General features: G+C 39.3%; 1 protein-coding gene across 4 annotated transcripts; it reads right to left on the bottom strand.

Annotated features, from left to right (window-relative positions):
• Nucleotides 1-3,106: 3,106 nt before the first annotated feature.
• OXNAD1 (oxidoreductase NAD binding domain containing 1) lies at nucleotides 3,107-20,903 on the bottom strand. 4 transcript variants are annotated; one of them, XM_035318325.1, is made up of 9 exons: nucleotides 20,870-20,903; nucleotides 17,965-18,079; nucleotides 17,306-17,468; nucleotides 16,980-17,043; nucleotides 13,432-13,538; nucleotides 9,704-9,845; nucleotides 7,074-7,316; nucleotides 4,156-4,264; nucleotides 3,107-3,461 (listed from the first exon to the last, which is right to left on the bottom strand). In XM_035318325.1, the coding sequence occupies exons 3-9, from the start codon at nucleotides 17,434-17,436 to the stop codon at nucleotides 3,307-3,309; spliced, it is 951 nt and encodes a 316-aa protein (XP_035174216.1). In that variant the 5' UTR covers nucleotides 17,437-17,468; nucleotides 17,965-18,079; nucleotides 20,870-20,903; the 3' UTR covers nucleotides 3,107-3,306. The 4 variants fall into 4 exon arrangements, with proteins under 4 accessions (XP_035174216.1, XP_035174217.1, XP_035174218.1 ...); XM_035318326.1 differs by lacking the exon at nucleotides 20,870-20,903 and adding an exon at nucleotides 18,882-19,658; XM_035318327.1 differs by lacking the exon at nucleotides 17,965-18,079 and having other exon boundaries at nucleotides 20,870-20,891.
• Between the last annotated feature and the right edge of the window lie 10 nt (nucleotides 20,904-20,913).

Genomic DNA, 20,913 nt, shown 5'->3' with positions numbered 1-20,913 from the left:
TCAGTCCAATAAAGCTGTAACACCAGGTAACTCACAAACCAGCTCACTAAGCTTAAATCTAAGTGTGGAGATGAACACGTATCTCATTCTACCATTTTTCCTCAGGGAAGAAGTAATTCTTAGTCTACTTTTTCTTCTTAAGTCTTTCCTTAGCTGATAGCACAAATATAAGATGAATAAACATTTTCGCAGATGATATATTACGGTTTGACAGTGTGAAAAAAATGTTTCTCCAACTCAGTAGCATCAGAACAGCAGGGGTTGCTTTCTGTTTCCTTCAGCCTAGAGTAGCATCACATTTATTTAATTGTTTGTACAGCGTATGTTTATATAGGTCAATTAATTTTTTATTTTTTTTTATTTTTTTTTCCCGCATCAATTACGATGGAGTAGGATCCAATAAAAGGCTTTTAAGGTGAAAGTGATGTTTCCCTACAGGACCATTAAATCCTAGAAAGAAGAGACTTCCAAAATATTTTTGTGCATCAACAGGAAAGATCTATGGAGGCGATGCTGACATTTATTACTGCTATATGCATTATGGAGTTAAGACGTTCAAGGCCTTTTGGCAGGATAACTTCAAGGTAAGAAAAGAACTTCTTGTTAACAGTACCTGAGGTGACTGGTAAGGCGGGGTGCTTTTGTGTCTGAGTGTGTCACCTTTTGCTGTAGAGGGGAGCATGGGTGAGTTTTTAATACCCCTACCCAAGTAGGTGAAACTAAGAGAGCTGTGTCTTTGCCCCACAGCTCTCCATCTGAGTGTAACAGGGGATGACAGAAAGAGGTTAGAGGGAATGAGGATGATTACAGAAGCAAAGGGTTTTGAAATGTCTTTTGTTAAACGGCCATTTTGGTGCAAGTCTGAGGAGTGGTTTATGAAAGAGATGTCTTTTGGGCTGAAGAAAGCGTGTGCATTAAGGGAAATAAAGGGTAAAGCCGCTTATAATACACTTAATAACTTCAAAGTCATAAGGAAAATAACATTTAAAGGTTTCTCAGAATCTTTTTATCATTACACTGGTAAAACATAGAGGAACCTCGTCGGGTTTTTATTTTAGGGCACCACACTTCCCAACAGCCCCATTTATTGTACTTTTCTAGGGAAAAACCCTGCTTCCTTCAAGCATCAAGCTCTGACCTGTCAGTCATGATCTTCATGAACACAAAACCCCTTGGTTTTATTCTTCGTGACAAGCACACTGTCCTATTTACATTCTGGAGTGACTGAACAAGGAACCGTTCCTTGAAATAGGGGTACTCGGAAAGAATCCTTCCCCTCATTTCAGCAGGAGGGAATCTGATGAGACATTCCCCCTGGGCTGCAGTGACTGCTGAGGGGACAAGCAACTGCAGCTTGTGTATAGTGCTGTAAGGTATCGAAGCACAAATGTATGAGCCTGCACTCGCCAGGAAATGCAGACTTGCAAGCAAACCCCCCACACAGTGCCGTCCCCCAAAAAGCCTGAGACAAATCTTTAAGATTCGTAATTCAGTGTTTACCTCTCCACGATCGAACGTGCAGCCTTGTTTTCTTATGTTCTGTTTGTTCTGAACTGCAGGAAGCACAGCTTTTCTTCTCTGAAAATCTTTGCTGAAAACCTCTAGGATTATTTGAGTTAGTTGTCTGTTCAATCAGCTTCTGCAACAATTACTGCACGTTCCAGTACTGTTCTCGTGCTGCATTCAAAGCAAGGGATGGGAGGTTCCTTGTTCGGCTGTCTCACGATTTGTTGAGGACGAGATGAGTGCAGATGGGGCAGTAGGCATCCTACAACCTGTAAAATGTATCTGAGACTGACAGAAGAGGTTAACAGTGCCAAGACTCGGCAGACTGAAGCTGAAACAATTTCTTGGGAGAAAACTACAGCTGGGCTGGTGACACGCCTTTTTACCCAAGCACTGGGTAAGGATCCTTGAAGAGCTGTTTGACACCAACAGTGCTGTGACAGGCTGAAAGCCAGGTGATGGGATCACTGTATTTGCAACCTCACTTTAAGGCAAAGCACGGGGCTGTTGATGGTAGGAAACTTGCTGCATGATCTATTTGACCACTGTCTGAAACATTTAGCTCAAGGAAAAGAACCACTAACAAAGAGGAGGCCTTATCTGTTTCAGATTTTAAAATAATCCAATATTACTTAGTATTTTTAGTAATTTAAATGTTCCTTTTTTGAGGTCTTCAGGTATAGACTGGGAATCTACCACTTAAGGACTTGTCTATACAGATAATTAATTCTCTCTCATTATAGCTTTTAAAATGATTATTCTCAGCATTTCTATGACGAAATTTCCTACAAGATGGGGAGGAGGGAACTTTGTTCAAGAAGGGCATAGCTCTCAGCAGCTAGTGGCACAGTCAAACCTTAAGAGCAAGGCTTCTAGAGACTTTTTTTCCCCAACCAAAATGGGCATGTTGTAGAGCCTTCTAAAACTCTACACTGAAGCAGGATTAAGGAGATTTCCTGCCTCAGCTGTTGCTGATCTTTGCTGCCTTTGAGGACACGGCTCTTGCAAGCACCAGCTGGGTGGCCTGCCTCAGCACCAGCAAAGGGGTACAGGTTCACAGGAAGAGCTCTGTACAGCTCAGTCGGGGGCTAACAGATTTTTCACACATCAGTATTTTTAATGCAGGTCTGAATATGATTAAGAAAAAATGTCTCCTACTGTCAACACAGTGGGCAGTGACCTAAGTAAACCACATAAAAGGGTTTGTTTATTTTTTAAACAAGAGTGGAGAGGTGTAGGAAGTCACAACGCAGTACCTCTGCTTCCATAAAACATCATACTGTTTTTCTAGATCCTTTTTCTTCCCCCTAGATGTTTTTCTTGATCCTTTTCAGATATTCTTTCCTCTGATGAAAAAAATACTTTGATACCTAGAACCACAGAAGGGAGTGTGTTTACTCAGCAGCACAACAGTTCAGAAGTGCTTCAGAAGTTGTGGCCTGAATTATTTATTATAAACTGTTTGGGCACTGCTGCACACTCAATTCTCTAGAACTACGAATTGGACACTGAGAGTCTTAAAATGTGACTAGTAAAACAAGTGTATAAAGTCAAAATATGCTGCTACCCATAAGAAATAAACAAATCATCCATAAAAAAGAACAGTTAATGTCTTTAATATAAAATCACTTTTTTTCCAAAAGCAGCAGCACTGTATTACAGTTATATTACTGTTAAATTAAAAGAACATGATTGAAGACAGCTTCATTTATGAAGTAAAATCTCCCAAATAATTCAAAGTCCATTTTCTGTACATTTTACTGTATCAAAATACACTGAAAACAAACAATTTTCTGTTCACTACCACCATTTCTCAAAGAAAACACAGTTTCTAGGAACACCAATGTTGGACAGTAGTTTGGATATAGATTCTATCATTGGAGGCGGACCACAGATGTACCATAAAGTATCCTTAGATACATGTTTTTCTAGATCCTTTTCAGATATTCTTCCCTCTGATGAAAAAAAAAAGTAGGAAATGAGAACAGAGATATTTACTCATGTAGTAATATCAAAAAGAATGATGGTTAGGGGCATTTTAACCACTCATTTCTTAAAAATGTCAGGCCCAGTTAAGGGTAATAGGTATCAAGTTCTGAGGCCTCCAAACCCATTTGTGCTTCTGGGAATCTAGATCAGTACCTTCCAGCTTGGAATGCATGGGATATTAGTCACTGAACAGAAACATGGCTTACATACAACTAAAAATCCCATATTAAGATGAAAAAAAAAAAAAAAAAAAAAAAGATAAGTATCTCTAAGACAAATACAACAGAAATGGAAACATGATGAAGTACCTCTTGCAAACAGTCATCTTATCCTTCATCAGGCCTGCCTTAAGCAAAGTAAATACTAGTTTCTGGAATAAATTTTCAGTGGGAAATACCAGTATGAAGTCTAGATTTAATAGAGGTGGTTCAGTAGAAAAGCAAACAAAAACTGCAAAAGTATAATTTTTCTCCAAAGTGTAATATGTACACTGAAATTACTTGGGTTTAACTCGCATCTCATTTTAAATCTTTAACTTTAAAAATACTAAATTATGTATGTAAACATATGCTGGAACTAGTTATGTTAAGCTTCATCTCCAAGGAGGCAATCAAACTTAGGAGTGGAGAAATGGGCTCTGTGCAGTGCCATGGTGCTTACCTGTGACATGCGGCTGAAGCTCTTCGCAGATCTGTGAGCTCTGCTGGGTAACGTGGAAACGACACATGATCTTTCCAGGAAATGCATTCATCAAGCCAAGAATATTTTTCTGTAATGTTAAACACACTTGCTTATACCACAGGCCATTAAATCAAAGCAGATGTACACATACCGTCCCAGCACACCAGTGACTATTAGTCAGTACCAAGATTCTTGCTTTTCAGCACTGAGGACTCAGTGGGCTCGACTTCAAAAGACTGATCTGCAGAAGTGCACAGACTTTCTGTACCTGGAATCTGAATATACTACCAGCTATGTTATTAGAGCTTTTCTCCTTTTTTACAACAGGCTGTAATGTCTAAGATTTGAATCTAACAACCAGGTATGTCCTTTCCTGGTTTCTTATACTTCCACAGGGGCTTTCCATTAAAAACAAACAAACAAACAATGCAGTAAGTGTTTATCATCTCTTAGGAATTTTTTTAAATCTCAGCTGCTTTATCTGGTAAAATTACTAGATCCTTTACTCTTTTTTCTCCCCCTACATAAAACCAACTACAGTGTAATGCTAACACTATTTTTAGCAGAGTAGAAACTCTGATTTTGAGTTCTGTAATTCACAACCATGGTAGTTAGCACCACAAACCTAGTGGCTTTGGTTCAATAACAAACCAAACCAACAGAAACGTACAAACAAGAAACCCCTGTCAGTCAGATGCTGTACTTAGTTCTGAAACTAAGACTAGTTTACTGTCTAGACTCTGTACCAACTGGGATTTTCATTGCTGGAATGAACACTGGAAATAATTTATTTTCTGTGACTAGGTAAATTAGCTCATTTTGCTATGTTTCCTTACTAACTCGTTACTGCACTGAACAGACTGCCATGGACTGCTTAGCAAAAAAAAAAAGGGCAGACATTTTATTCTACAGCAAACCTGCTTTTGATTCCCTACAAAGACATGGAATACAGAGCAGCATATAAGACACTGCTTTACACTGCTGCACTAGTACCTCTAATATTGGCCTGCTTGTGCTGTTCTGAATGCAACTCGAAACTTCCATCCCCGTCATATGGAACCACGTACAGTTTGATAGCACTTCTGAAACAAATCCTGTCCTGGTGAGTTGAAATCCTAAGACCTAGCCAGAAGGCACGCCTAACCCGTTTTAAGGCAGGACTTAACCTGCTCAAATAATCCCGCAGTCATTCACAGCACCTACCTGTAAATCTACCCCTCTGTAAATTCAGAGACATGGAAAGTGGCAGGTACCACACATGTGGCATAAAACACCAAAATACTTTCCTGTGGTATCCTAGGGCAAGGGACAGGCTCTCTTTAACTGAGTGAAGGAGAATTTGAACAGCTCAGCAGGATCTTTGCAGCCTGGTAAGTTAGTGAAGCAGACAGCTGAGCCACATAGACCTAAGGGAAAACACCTATCCCAGCGTCCCAGCCACAATAAAGAAATAAGGATCACATGCAGTCCTAATGAAATGAGGAAAACCCAGCTGACTGGCATCCTGAGGTAGCAAAGTTAATATGCTGTCCTTCGTAGTTCCATTCTAAGATTGACTGCTTCCACCATTTTAAAGAATGAGATTTTCAAAAGCAGTGCATATAGCTGTGAAACCAGAGCGCATCCCAAACCAGTACTGGACCAGTTACCCTAGGCTGGCAGGGGTGAAGGACCACACTGAATGTATGCTGCTGCTGGGAACAGGTCCTCCAAAGCACCAGCAAAAAACTAGGAATTCCTCATGGCGATTCATATAGATGTTATCTCTCAACAACATAAAGACTCTAGTGATCCTATTTCCTCAATCCTCTGCACAGACATAAATAATTTTTGTGTGAGTGTTCTGGAGGGACATGAAAAATGAAGGGAACGATATATTTTAAGCATCGCAACATATCATTGTGTTCTCTTCTGTTCCAGAAGCTCTAATACAGCTCTGCTGTCATAACACTACTGAACCAGAACTCAAGAAATGCTGGCTCCTGCACTGAAAAATATCGGGCAGGCTCAGAACAGAATGGGAGATTAGAAGGGCCAGATGGAAGAATAGATAGGTTCCAGTTTATTATGCTGCTTCTAGCAACAAATGACTTCAAGAAAGCAAACATCTTTGGGTCTAGAAATAAGGTAGGAGTACAGAGGAAAAACTCATAATGGATCCTATATACAATTTCAGGAGTCATCATAAATTTTCACCTTGATCTTGCAATCAAAAGCTTTCAGTTCTTCAAAGAAACCTAAATCATTAGGGATGCTTCATTAGAGAAGCTGTGCTAACATGACCATAAAACATTATCAGTAACCCTTAATGGCCGAGTGTGTGATAACTAATCTTAAACTACTACGTAAATGCTGATGAAGTACTGCTAGAAGCAATTTTATGAGACCTGCTTATAAAATCCTTCATTCATATACCCAATAACAACTAACGTTTTATCAATAAAGGTTCCCTAGGAGTTTGGAAAGTGTTTCCTTTTGATATAATTGCTCTTGCTAGTCTTTACATTCAATACAATCTGTTCTGCAATGATGTGGTTATGCTATCACAATATTTAGCATTATGCGTACTATTAGTGTGTATATACACAGATATATTACCGTACGTAGCATCTCTGCTGTACTGTGATGCTCTTACAAGATTATAGCACACTGTCGACATGCAGGGCTAATGGACTGATCAGGGAAGTCGATGAAAGCAGGTATATCCAACAGCATCCTAAATTTGTACACTGGTGTAAGTAATCAAAACGCACATGGGATTTGAGGCAGGAATTGATTTTGCCTCTCTTTGTACAGTGTCCTACATGGAGGAGTTGAGTTTTCTGTAATTTGGCAACGGAATGATACACACACTAATAGCTGAATAGCCGAATTCTGGTTTTTTAGATGTTGTTTACCTTAAATAAGAGTTCCTTTGTATTTTTTGCACTGTAATACAGCTTCACCGTTCCCATTTTGTATGCATTTCCTTTACCCTCTTGGTATCCATGAAGATCTGCTATATGCAGCAGTATAGAAAACAGTGGGTTAATTCCAACACCCCCTGCTATCAGCACTAGTTTTACAGGGGAGTCACCAGGCTGAGGATCAAAGAAGAAATCACCTCCCACTCGCAGAGCCACTTCTGAGTCAAGAGTACACTAGGATGGAAAAGAAGATATTTAATTTCAAAACTAAAAGCAAAGGATGAAATATTGTTCTTCTTGCACCTCAGCATCACGAGACTTGCTAAACTTTGGCTTTTTATTCTTATTGACCAGTGAGGGAAAACTCAGGTATTTTAAAATAAATGCAGTTTCCAGTTATCTGATGTCATCTGTTACAGTGTCTCCAGAGATCTAGTTCTACTTTCAGAAGTTTCAGTCTTCTGCTGAGGCAGGATGGTGACTCCCCCTTCCCACCCACATAAGAGACGAAAGAGGAATGATTCACCTGACAGTTTTTCAACAGCAGTATTTGGCTGTGAAAACCCGAGGTTAACATGCAAGGATCACAATTACACTCAAACCCCGTCTCATGTCAAAAAAGGCCTTGCTGTGAGGCCTCATAGCAAGTCAGAATGAGTTGCACAGACTCAAGGTTTTTCTATCCCATTCCAAAAAATAAGAAACGACCCAGAAGTGATGTCAGTATCCATAAGAACAACTCCTGCAGGACCACTTCTACATTTGCAGCTTCAATGTTGCCGAAGAAGAAAAAGGGGGAAAAATCTCTGTACAGAAAAAAACAATTTCTTACAGAAATTTTCCAAAGCATGTTATTGTTGTTGTTGTTTGTTTTGATACGTGGAAAATGAAACATAAATAAAACATGTGGGTAAGTATCTTCTTAGTAAACTGGTACTGCTTCTCTATAAGAGTGAAAATGCAGTACAGATGAGCCAGGTGAGTTCTCCCACATCTCTCTGTAAGTTAACAGAACCAACAGCAGCAGCAAACAGAACTCATTTCAGACAATACACGGGGTTTTAAAAATAAAAAGGAGAGGTAAACAAAACGAGGCAGCAAAAAAAGAGAGAAAAATAAAAGTTGATACATTAGAAGTTAATCATTTACAGAAAAAAACATTTCCTCCCAAGAGATTGGGTATGAAATTCTTTGTGGAAATAAGCATTTTTAGAGTGCAACAATCATATTCCTGTCTGATCTGAAATGCCTTATAGAGGTGAAGTATGACACACACATTGTTCTAAAATAAAAGGCTGTATTTTCCAAAAGCTATAAAGTATGCTGTACTGAAATTATTGATTATATATAAAGAAATATTAAAAATTAAATACCTCCAAACCCGAACAGGTCCCGTGACATCTTTTACCCTGAGATATTAACTTCCTTTATAAATAACTTTTAAACAATTAAGTACCAGATTTTTTTTTGCCCTATATACAACCTTTTCAAAATCTAGGTTGCTAGGTTTTTTTCTCCTTTCCTAAGGAAAAAGCATGCACTTTTGTTTAGGTAGAACAGTCAATACACACCCTGCACGTTTTTCTTCGGCATCACGTGTGAACTACCTTACCTTTTCACTAAAGATTTTCCTGTAAATTCAACCAGAAAATTCAGCAACAGCAAACTGAATTATGACATCAAAAACCCTAAAAGACAGTCTTCAGAGACTGACTATTATGAACTTAGGCTCTTGTTCTCTCTAAAGAGCATTACCAAAACAACAGGCAATTCTCTTAAGTATGATGTGGTCTTGCTGGCATGCCCACTACACTTTCTGCACAGCACCTCAACAACGTTATTTTGTGTAAGTTCCAGTGGAGATAAGTTGATATGGCACCAACTGAAATATTGTGGATGGCCTAGTACTAGATTAAGTACTAGGTGAGCATCACTTTGGGTTTTTCAATTCTAGTGAAGTTGCATTAATCTTTACTGTATCTGTTGTACAAGGAACACTGCTGTGGTATTTGTAAACCTGAAAGAATCTGTCAATTTAAATCCTGCGGCCACATTTAAGCAATTTAAATACCAGACAGGAAATAGCAAATAGGACAGACCACTGTGAAAAGCACAGAAGTTGGTAAGACAGATCATCAATGAAACATGATGAGCAGTAGAGATAGTACTCTTCTTACACAACAGGGTAAATAGATGGACAAAACATTGCAGGAGGCCAGTGTCAGATCTTACGTTTAATATAGGGAACAAATCAAGTCTTAGATTATGTCACTATTACAAAAATACTGCATATTTAAAAGAATACCATAGAAATTCTGGATTTCAGTGCACAAATTGCAAAGGACCAAGAACCCTTAGATGAAGACTGCAATATCACTAAGCCCACCAAGCACAAGTTGACTAAAAAGATCACAATAACTAAATTACCGTATCAGTATCTTATTTCAGTTTCTCACTGAATAAAGGTTTTAGCATTTATATTGTATTAAAAATGCTTGAACAAGTCAACAGGAGTTTTGCAGTCAATATAAAAGTAGTCTAACATGCCCATCCTCCACAGCTGAGAAAAGAAAATGAAAAACTAATGCTAAATCTGACAATCAACAGCTAATCTCATTTACCTCAGTGTGAATCCAGTGAGCAGGAGGATGAGCAGTGTACTTAACTGCCAGCTCTAATATTCCTTCTCGTTCCAACAGACCGGGGCTTGAACACATTGAGAATCCCCCAACTACAGATATTCCAGGAATAAAGAAATCAACCCTAAAAATTGATGAGAACCAAAAATTAAAATAAGCAAACAAACAAAACCAAAACATGGCAAACAGTAGGCAAAACAAAATTGCTGGCTTTATTTCTATTACCCAACCTTTACAAAAACATCTTCACTTCCACAACATAACTTTTCCAATAAGTAGACATAATCTTGAGTAACACCATTTTCTTAGATTTATTGTCATCTAGAAACACATCATCATAATTATTATACCAGCAGGTCTTTAAGCTGTTCTGCCTTGAGCGTTAGGTACAACGTCTTGCAACAGACTAGAATTACAACTATTTAAATAAATTATTTGCATATTAAAACAAAGCAAAAACAATATGGCCTGTCAGAGTAGCTTAAATCACACTTTTTTCAGTGCCTTTGTTGCTTTCTTCAGTTTTCAAACAAATGAAGGGTAGGAAACTCATTTGGGGGAAATGTGGAGTTTTTGAATAAACACTTTTATTTGGAAGATGAAACATTTGAATATATTAAAAAAAATATATATGTAAAAGTCAGTTCCTAGAATAAGCAGCATTGCTTTACCTGTTGAACTGCAGTGCCCTCTGGTGGCAGATATCTTTTTCTACTTGGTAAACATTGAGAGTGAAATAAGTAACTACAACTTCTTTTAAGAAAAGTAAACGACGCATCGGTTGTTTCTACACATGAGCAAGTGATTTACGGCCAACCTTTTGCAACACCAGCAATTAGAGAATATGGAAGGCAAGTCATTATTAGATGTGAGCTGTAATTCATTTTCATAAACGTAAGGCTTCCATGCTCAAATAGCATCTGAAAAAGTTTTACGTCAGTATGTGAACTAACATTTAAACTCCTCCATGTTGCCAAATCTTTAAATACTTCAATTTTCTACAGCACATAACAATATCACTGTATTTCAAAATAAAACTAATGTTCAAAGCCAATTGTGCTGCTCCGCTTAGGGAACAGCCACACTGGTAAGCAATGCCAAGTACTTCATAATGATTAAGCAATTCAAGCCTCAATTGAGCTGGCTCAGTATTAGTTAAATGGGAATGCAACATGAAATGTAGACCAGTTTCCACTGCATGTTGTCTTTAAACAGAACGGCGGTATTCTTCATGGAGACTTAAAATCTTGAGGGAGAAGCATTCTGAATGGTTTACTACTGAATAAAAAATATTGCCTGGTTGCTCCCTACAAAGCTTCAGCCTTCAAAGAAAAACATTCTTTCTCCTGCAGTACGTGAAAAGTGCATAGTGCACAATAGTGCAGTGAAACAATTTTCTACTTTAGGCTAATAAACTTGATGGCTTATAGAAATATATGACTACACATGAAAAGCAAGCAAACAACAAAACTTGAGAAGGCTGGCTGATCTGGAAAAACAGTCATTTCATTTATTTCACTGTCCTCAGCTTCTGCAGCCTCACTAACTGTGGGGCTCAGCATCCCTGGCAGTAAGGATCTAGAGATGAGGAAGGATGATTCTTGTGTTGCAGCGCATATCATATCGAAGAGCACCTCAATAAGCTACTAAAGCTCTTTACCACCCTCTGGTGGAAAATAATCTCACTATTTAGATTAGCGAGATGAATAAGAAATGACATTTATGCTGTAAAGTAACAATTTACATTCAAGTTATAATTTTCTCCTTGACCTATAAAAGGAGGAATTCTTCATGCCTGGTGGAGAAGCTTAGATACAAAACCAAACATTGCTGTAAAGCCTAAACTGAATGTAGTTCTTCCCTTCTATAGTACCAACACAGGTGTATTTTTCCTTCTATGTATTTCTTTCCCAATTACATCACGATGAAAGATTTCAGTGCCTAGGATACTATAATTTGTGGACTAGCTTGTATTTCTGATGACATGTCTCAGCTGCGCGTAGGGAGTGTAAGAGGACAGAAGAAATACTATCTGTGACAGCTTAAGTGAAAGGAATTGTAGAGCAAAAAGAAAAAAAAAAACACAGTGTTACAGCCTCACGAAAAGGAGAGGCTCAAAAAGATGTAACTCAGAGAAGACCTTACGGCTGTTTTTCATTTCCTTCATTTTACAGGCTACCTAAGCCAAGTGTTTAAGAAAAGAATGATCATTAGCAGTTGCTAATGGTTGCTGGAGATTAGAAACAAAACCATAAAGCTACTTCTCGTAGGTTATTTATAACACACACATACCTCAATGCATGTTTTAGGAAATCAAAACAGATAACAGAACAAGTCTTTTCGCTATTATTTGAAGCCAGATAAAGACCAACATCTACCATCACGCTTGAAAAACAAATTAAGCTTTGCTTCTGAAAAACTGGGTGATTAAAACACTTTCAAAAATACCTATATTTTTTAGTCATAATCTTTGGCTCTAACATCTATAGCGAATTCTAACAAGTTAGCCTTTTCTACTCAGGAAATTGTGGTCTGGTATTTTGTATGGCTCATCAAAAAATGTTACCACAGTTTATAGCTACAAGTATAGAAAACTTGTTGTATCCCTTACAATAGCATTAGAACACTTTAAAGGAAGAAGAAAATGAAAAAGAGTAATTATAATTAAAGCTTTCAGTTTTCAGCAGGATAATTGCTACAGCATTTTTGGAGGGTAAATGCACTTTCGGAGTACTGGCAAGCAAGAATTTAATATGAGTCACTGCACATGTGCAGAAACTGCAGCAAATTACTCCACAAATACAAATTATTGCAATCAACATCTTGTGTTCTGGTGCTAAATTTAAAAGCCAGCATATTAACACTACAAGAGTAACATATGCTGTTAATACCCTCACAGCTATACTTTGATTCCAGCAAAACCACTTTCAGATGGCCTAAGCCAATAAAAAGTTTAAGAACCATTTAAATGACCAGTGCCAAAAGCAACTACTCATAATTTTAAATTAAGAGAGAAAAACGTCGATGGAGTGAAAGCATTTTTAATAAGAAAGGAAGACAAACATGAAAATCCAGTATGTTCCTGGGGTGGGGGGAGGGAAAACAACAAAAGCACTGTAAGGTTGCTTAAACAAGCAGCTAATTTTAAAGACTTAATAATTCAACATTATTTTCAAGTTTGTGGATATGTAGTTCTATATGAAACTGACTAAACAGGCTCTTCATTTCAAAGAGGAAGCTTTGGGGGTTGGGACAATAAAAGATACCAGGCAATTCTGATTTAATTATACAGTTAAAAACAAAAAATAAATAACTTGCAAAGCAGCAGCAGTCCCTGTAAATAAAAATAAAAGCTGTAAAGACAACTTGCAGAACAAAGTGCAGGGTACTTCAAAGGTAGTTGGAGTTAATGATCTTTGGGAGTCCCTTCCAACTGAACAATTTGATTCTAAAGTTCTCTTGAAGAAATCTTGTACCACATATAAACCAGAGAAAAATACTGAAACAATCAGACCGAACATTTAAAATTATTAGCATATTTAATAATGGCTTTTTAAAAAATACCAGCACTTTCTCAGCCCTGGATAATAAAACATCCTCTTATATAAACTACTACATTTTTCCAAGGCACAATTATCAGAGGCCATTTACCATTCTGTTATAGTGGAATTCTGCGAGTAACTTCCCCCTTAAATATCGGAAAATCTTACCACTGTCCTGCTTTGAATGTAAAATCTTTATTTGCAATAGCCAAACGGAGTCTTTTGACTGTCTCCGATTCATTGGTGATTCCACACACTTTGGCTTGTGAAATTACCTACCAAAAGGAAAATAAGTCACTGCGTTATGTAGACAGTATCTGCAGGGAAAGTACTTCAGGATCTGTATAGGAGATACCTATCACTTCCCATTACCTGCAATAGTTAATTACCTAAAGCACCAACATTTTTTCACTGTGGTAGGGAAACAAGAAGACATTAGCCTACAGAGTGAACAGAGAAATTGTTTTCTACTTACAGACCACCACGTCTGTCAGTTTTGTCAGGGCTCATCTAAGATTGTGTATCAACTTGTTTTACTTCAGCTAAAGAGAAGCAGCTGCCAACCACCACTTTTCAGATTCTCCTGACACCTGCACAAAGCAAACACTCCTGCATCTTTCCAGCAATGAAATAAAAAAGATCTCTGATGTGAAGACTGACAAAAGAAACTTGCAAAGTATCAGCTGCTATTGAAGTCACTGGCAGAATTTGGGATCTGCATCTAGTTTTAGTGAAGTAATTGAATGCCTTGCATTACTGCATTTACACATGTACCCATTTGACCATGTGTGTCACCTGCGAACACAGGGAAACTGAGACACAAGCGTTCATTACTGGTTAGTGTAAGAGGTTTTTTTTGCAACCAGATGGGAGGGGATGCAAAAGTCATTGTTATTTATCCAATGCCACTTCTAAGGAGTTAAAAATAAACAAACAAACCCAACAGCAAAAGACCAAATAAAAATTATGAAAAATAGTGCTTTTCTAAATGAAAAGCAGATCTAGCAACAGAATCACTTGGAGAGGACTGCCCCACTTTGATGCCTGTAAGTACAACATAGATTATCATCCCCTCCCTATCCTTCCTCTTTGGGTATTTTTGACTTATAATTATCAAATTTTTACCTCTACAGCAAAAGTAGTACCCTACATATTTTCTAAACAGACCAATATGCATAACCCTATTCGGAAAAGCTAATGCCACTTTAGTAAAATACTAGTAACACCACCAGAACTTTACCATTTCTTATTTGTGTAAGACTAAATAGCAGAGAAAAAGGAAAAGGAGAAAAAAAGGAAAAGGAGAAAAAAAAAGGAAAAGGAGAAAAAAAAAGGAAAAGGAGAAAAAAAGGAAAAGAAACTATGCTAATTTAAAACACATGGCAGGAAATTAATTTCTTCATAAAGCGACATCTGAACACATCCGCTGTCCCACAAAACAGCGGGACATTTGCCAATTTAAAATAAAGTAGCATACGTTTCTTTTCCATGTTAACAGATAGCATTAAATGGGAAAAGTGATAATTCTACATTAACAAGACAAAATGTCAAATACGTGACTTAAATGGCTGTTTTAACGGAGGAACTCTAAGTGCAGGAAATGGACTTCAAGTTTGCATCTTCTTTCTTCCCTTCTTTACTCTTCTGTACACTCCCTAATTTGTTCTATGGTCAATACATCTGACAGGGCACTGGAAACATAATTCATAGTCAGGATAAAGCTATTACAGAAGTGAAATTTGCCAGGGTGACCAAAGATGTTCAAGCCAGTATTTCAGACCATCAGAAGTGTATCCGATCAGCCCTGAGCAAGGCTGCAGTAAGAGAGGAAGACCCTAGACTTTGCCATTGTATTTCAAGAAAGTGTCAGGCACTTTTTCTTGTCCTTGCCCTTCACATCACCACACTTCAGCAGGTGATAGTGTGGCATGTATGCTAATGCAACACAGACCTATAATTCTTTCATCTCCCTAAAGGATTGCGATGGCCAAATAAGGCAATACAGGCTGCGAGAAGCAAACTGCTGATTACACGGAATTGCAAACCAAGTGAAGGATTTAAAATAAACTGATTTTAAAGTGGTCAGAAGAAAAGTAACAAAATATAAATCAAACATTTTTTAAAAAAGAAACAACATAATCCTCTAACATGCTGAGAATCTGTGTTAGCAGAACTGAGCTCTGCTCTTCCACCTAAGCCATACAGCTTCCTTCTTGCCCTCAGACCTTACACAGTTCTCTGCACCACCTCAGAGCTCCCAACTCCTAGGGATCCACTTATTTCACTTATTTTCCAGCTACCCATCTTCTGTTTTCAGCAGAAAAAGCAAGGCAAGCAATCAGAAATGTACAAGATGAAAACCTGGTTGTAAAACTGCAGTCCTTCTTTCCATGTCTCAAGTAAACAAGAACATGCATCCACCTGCACCTGTCTCTACAGAGTCACTCTGTCCAGACCCACTTGAGAAGCTGTACATCCACAAGCAATGCTAACCTGTACCCAAGTAAGTGCTGACATCAGACGTGAGCAGCTGAAGCTCAGCTCCAAGACACACGGTTTCCAAAGCTGGCTCACCCCCTGGCAGCCCTTAACAGGCAGCACCAGCCTATGTTTGCTTTGTCCATCCATAGCCTACACTGTAGGTGCTTCATCTCCACTTTTGGCACTTATATCCCTTCCTTCCAAGAAGAATTCACTTGGCCTGTGATTATAGTTTGGGAAAAAACTAGCAGAGGATGGCATACATATATATAGAAAGAGGATTTTGCATGCATGTTTGCATATATATGCACATTAACAATGGTATTGTGAGTTTCAGCACATGCAGCTTGTCCTGTTCTGTGATATGCATGGGACAGGCCCAACAGGCTACTCCTAACACGGAGAAAAGCTACATAAACAACGGAGAAAAATGGTATCACTGCCCAAAATTCTGGGAATTAAGGATGGGATTTTTCCCACTCTACTTTCAAAAAGTACCTTCATTCTCTAGAAGAGCCTAAGACTGCAGAATTGTTTCACTAGAGAAACATTTCTGAGGATTGAAATTATATTCTCAAAGTATTTAAATTTTCTAAACACCTACTTAGCAAATTACAGAAAGGAAATGCCCGTATGAAATATAAGACTATGTTCCCCTCTGAGCATTAGGAAAAAACGTGCAAAACTGTATCCAGAATAAGCATTTCTGGACTGCATGGAGAACAATGCCCAATCTTCCTTGTACCTGTGAATTTAAACATATACAAACCAAGATTCTTTTTACAACTAACAACTCTCCCTCCAAGACACCTACACCTCTATCCTTCTGCTCATGGTATAAAATTACACTTTCCACATTTTTTGTTGATCTCAAATTTGGATCACAATTGTGGAAATCCATAAAAATCTGAGAAACGTGTGTATAAATGGTGGACATGGGTGCGCTTTCATTACCTATCATAGTCCGTACTAGATTAGAATTCTATTAAATTTCTTGTCTAACATGAAGTAAACAATTATGTGTACTGACAATTTATTATTCCTCATTACATTCCATCCATTGACCACAAAATCCACCCGTTTTACAACGGTATCAAACAGGAAAAATGAGGGGAAAAAAGTGAAATATACTCTAGTAGAAGAGAAAAGGAATCCTAAGACTCAAAACCAATTATCTAGTTTTCTTCACACGAGACAAAAAAAGTTACTAACATCCCAAAGAACAGAACACTAACCTCCTGGCGAAAATTGCTTGCTGTTCTCTCTAGGTGATCCATTTTCCTTTTTGATTTTAATGTGCTGCAACAAAAAGCAAACAAATGGTCATTTTGACAACTGTGCTACTGTCCCTCACTGACAGGAATTTCTGTTAGCACTATGTTAGCCTGTGTAATCCAGCCAGCATTTCAGAAGACATAAGTCTAAGCAAAAATTAAATGGAGAAATATAATCAGAAGCTAGCTGAGTATTTACAGGTCTGTAATAACTTGTCAGCTTCATTTTGAAGTGTTATTGTGACGTTCTCCTTAAAAAAAAATAAAAATGTAGATGGATAACCTACCCATTCCCTGTGCAGTAACAAAAAGCAGAGTGCCTCAACACCGCCAGCGTAGCACGAGCAGGACAAATTCTGCTAGCACCTCTCAGGAACTGAGGAATAGTCACACCCATGTAAATGGTAGCATGAGCCATGATGGCTGAGCTGTCTGCAGAATCTCCAGCCCCTGAAAAATCCATATAAATATTTATTAAGTAAAATACCCACTGTTTGACACTGCTTGCTCTCACCCTTTACTTCCATGAAATCAGGAAGGCCAAAGCTCAGCTGGAGCCGATATTAGCAACAGACGTACAAGGCAGCAAGAAGGAATTTTAGAAATACAAAAGTATAATAAAGAAATGAAACTATGTGTCCACGAATAGAATAGGAAGATAACCTAGTCACAAATGTTACATAAAACTATGAAGGCATACCCTTTTTTCACCTCTGTCCTCACAAGCAGAGCCTGCTGTCAGACCTCTGCTTGTATCAGGAGTGCTTGGGACAAACGACTGATAAGTGGGGCAGCAACAGTTTTAGGGACTGCCTAGAGGAGCTGGAAGTATGCAAATGCACAAAGCCCGACAGGATGTAAGGGCACTATGAGACACAATAGACATGCTTGTGAGGCCCCTGTCTATCATCTGTGAAAGGCCACAGTTATCAGGGAAAGTCCTCACCTGACTAGAAGGACAGGTGCGTGTTCATCTTTAAGAGAGGCAAGAAGCAGTGTCCGTGTCCAGTCAGTACCACCCGTGCCACCAGAAAAATGCTCAGGGCCTGCCCTTTTGGAACCTGTGTGAAAGCCGGGAAAGCAATCAGGGAGATTCAACAGGGATTTACCAAGGGCAAATTCTGTTTGACAAAGCAGGCTGTCTCCTTGTGATGACCTGTGTGGTCGTGCAGCTAGGGGACGGCAGTGGATGCAACGTGCTTTGACTTTCCTGGGGTTTCTGACACCATCTCCCACACCATCGGCATTAGGAAGCTGAGGCCAGATAAAGGGGCTGATGGAACGGCTGAACAGTGGCTGGCCGGGCGGGCAGACGGAAAGGCTTGGTGGCCACTTGATGTTCGTTACCTTCATTGAGAACTTAGCTGATGGTGACAGAACGTACCGCCAGCAAACCTGTGGGTGATACCAAGTTACAGGGATGGCTGACCTGCTGAACGGGACAATGTCCCTTCCAAGGGACACTGAGAAACTGCAGGACTGGGCGACAGAAACCTCATGAACTGAGTGTGAGGGTCTGCACCTAGGGCTGGCCTAATCCCACACTGGCACGGGTCCTGCTCCAAGCAGGACTTCGACTAGGTGACACCCAGCAGTCCCTCCTGGCAACTGATGTTGTCATTCTAAGTGCTCATACAATGTTTATTTGAAAAAAAAAAAAAAAAAAAAGATTGGACAAACACTGAATAAGTATTACCTTTTTCCAGCTAGACTTTATTTTCTAATAGAAATTTATAAAGGTTAAATAAAACCGTTCATGGGCTAAAAACACGTACATGCCTCCTATTTCCTGGAACGGTTAAAGGGCTGATGTAGAAATACACACGTCAATGCAACAAATCATACACCCTACAAAATACTTACACCTCTAAACAGTTAAGTGGGAAGAAGAGACTTCCACGCACTCCTGTGGAGAAACAGCGTGCATTTCAGAAGTGTGTACCAAAACGGAGCTTTGACAGAGAAATACGAGCTGATGTACAATTTTCAAAACAAGTCAGAAATATCCTTCACTCATCAAGTGTAGGATAAGGTTCGCAGTGAGCCAAAAGATATTTCTCATTGCTTGTAAATCTGCCTTTGTTTTTCCTAAAATGGCTTAGCATAATTTTGTATCATATTATCCTCACCTAGCAAGTTATCATACTGGTTCTATGAAGCTGTCCCTTGCTTCTTTAAAGCATTCTTGATCTGTTACTTCCATTTAAATCCCCTTTCCCCGCATTCTTTTAAAGCATATAATTTATTTTCAAACTGTTTGTTTTTCCCTTTGAATCCCTTTAAATGGCAATGATCCAGCTTGTTTAAGTCATCAGGCCTACACGCTAGGCTTTCACAAGCAGCTGCACTGGCTGGTCACTTGGTAATTTGTCCTGTTTGTAATCTCGTACAAATGGGAGGCAGAGCTTTCGTAAACGAGGCTGCTCAGAAACAGAATACATTTACTGTAACTGCTTAAAATGCCCACTTCCAGTGTAAGAAATACTTCCTGTCCATAATTTGTAATAGCTTTTTAGCATTTGATTACACAGCAGCTTGCAACTTTTCAAAGCGGAATTAGTAAAAACTCTTCCGCCACCAGCAGGCAAAACTGCTGTAAAAAGGTTTTGCCACAGCACATACTGAAAACTTTACTGAACAAAGTACTTCCCTACTGGCTACGTGCAAATGTGGAAAAGGTACTGGTAACATGTATTACCGAAAAGGTACTGGTAACGTGTATTACCATTCTTTAAGAAGTCTGTTGAGACAAAGTACACATCTCACAAAGAAATCACATCCCTCACTTGAGATCATCACGTTCAGTTTGCAAACCCTGCTCAGAAAGCACTGAGTTGCTGAAATTCACGAGATCAGCTTATGATCTAGTTGTTTAGATACTGCAGCTTGCTTACATTCATCTGCATCTCCCATTCTGGCCTTCCACGTGCTTTTTGATTCTTGTTTTCGAGCTTTTCACTCTATCACATTAATTAATTAAAAGTGAAGTTTGAAAGAGGACATTTTTATGTAAGCAGTTTATTCCAATAGCTGTGACTTTAATTAAATCATCACAGCAAAAAGTCCAATGTTTTGCTTTGGAGGCCAAGGATTGAGAATGAAAATTATTTTTTTTTCTTCTGTAAAGCACCTTGCACCCTTCAAAACCTCTTTGGGGATTCACTGCTACCAACCATGGCGACATCTGCTGGTCAAACAAGTGGCCCAACTGTAAAATCCAGAAGGATTCCCAACTGCTAAATTTACGTACTTGGTTTAACTTAATCATTCCGCTGCTAGGGCTGGCAGGTCATTAAAGCTAGCCTTGTTTTGACCGCTGTTCGTTTAGGATATAAGTATGTGCAGTTCTACACGTTAAAAAAAATGAAAATAATAATCAAAAATAAAAAAATAAATACAAGGGTGGGACTGGCCTAAATCACTGACTCCTGAGCTGTCCTAGTGCAGAACCCACTGGACCTGGATGATACTATCATCAATCACTTCCCAACCCCGTAAATCCCAGTAAAATCGCTTCGTGGTTTTCACTCGGCAGCTAGAAATCTCCAGAACGTCTCACAAGGAGTCCCGGCTGTGCCCTGTGCCCCACTGCGAGCCGTGCCCTCACAGACCGGGACCAGCCCGTCCCCCGGCTGTGACCCCCGCACCCTTCCCGGCTCTGTCCGTGCCCTGAGAGAACACTCAGGACGACCCCGCAGCCCCGCGTGGAGCCTCCCCTCAGCCCCTTTGACCGTTAACGACCGTTACCGGCCGTTACCTGCCCAACGGCCGCCCGCGGCTCACGCACGCCGCGCGCACCCCCCCGCCCCCCCCAACGGCCGCCCCCCGCCCGCGCCGCGGCCGTGCCCTACCCGGCACCGCGTCACGTGACGGGAGGGAGGGGGGAAGAGGGGGT

Source organism: Oxyura jamaicensis, chromosome 2 (genome assembly GCF_011077185.1).
Source record: "Oxyura jamaicensis isolate SHBP4307 breed ruddy duck chromosome 2, BPBGC_Ojam_1.0, whole genome shotgun sequence".
Taxonomy (NCBI): domain Eukaryota; kingdom Metazoa; phylum Chordata; class Aves; order Anseriformes; family Anatidae; genus Oxyura; species Oxyura jamaicensis.
Note: the sequence above shows the minus strand (reverse complement) of the source record. Positions and strands in the feature narration are given on the sequence as shown.

Coding starts and splice junctions, on each gene's coding strand:
- OXNAD1 (XM_035318325.1), bottom strand. CDS start 17,436: ATGGCTCATGCTACCATTTACATGGGTGTGACTATTCCTCAGTTCCTG. Junction 9,846..13,431: donor ACATTCAAAGCAGGACAGTG/GTAAGATTTTCC, acceptor ATCAATTTTTAG/GGTTGATTTCTTTATTCCTG. Junction 7,317..9,703: donor CTCACTGGATTCACACTGAG/GTAAATGAGATT, acceptor TTTCCATCCTAG/TGTACTCTTGACTCAGAAGT.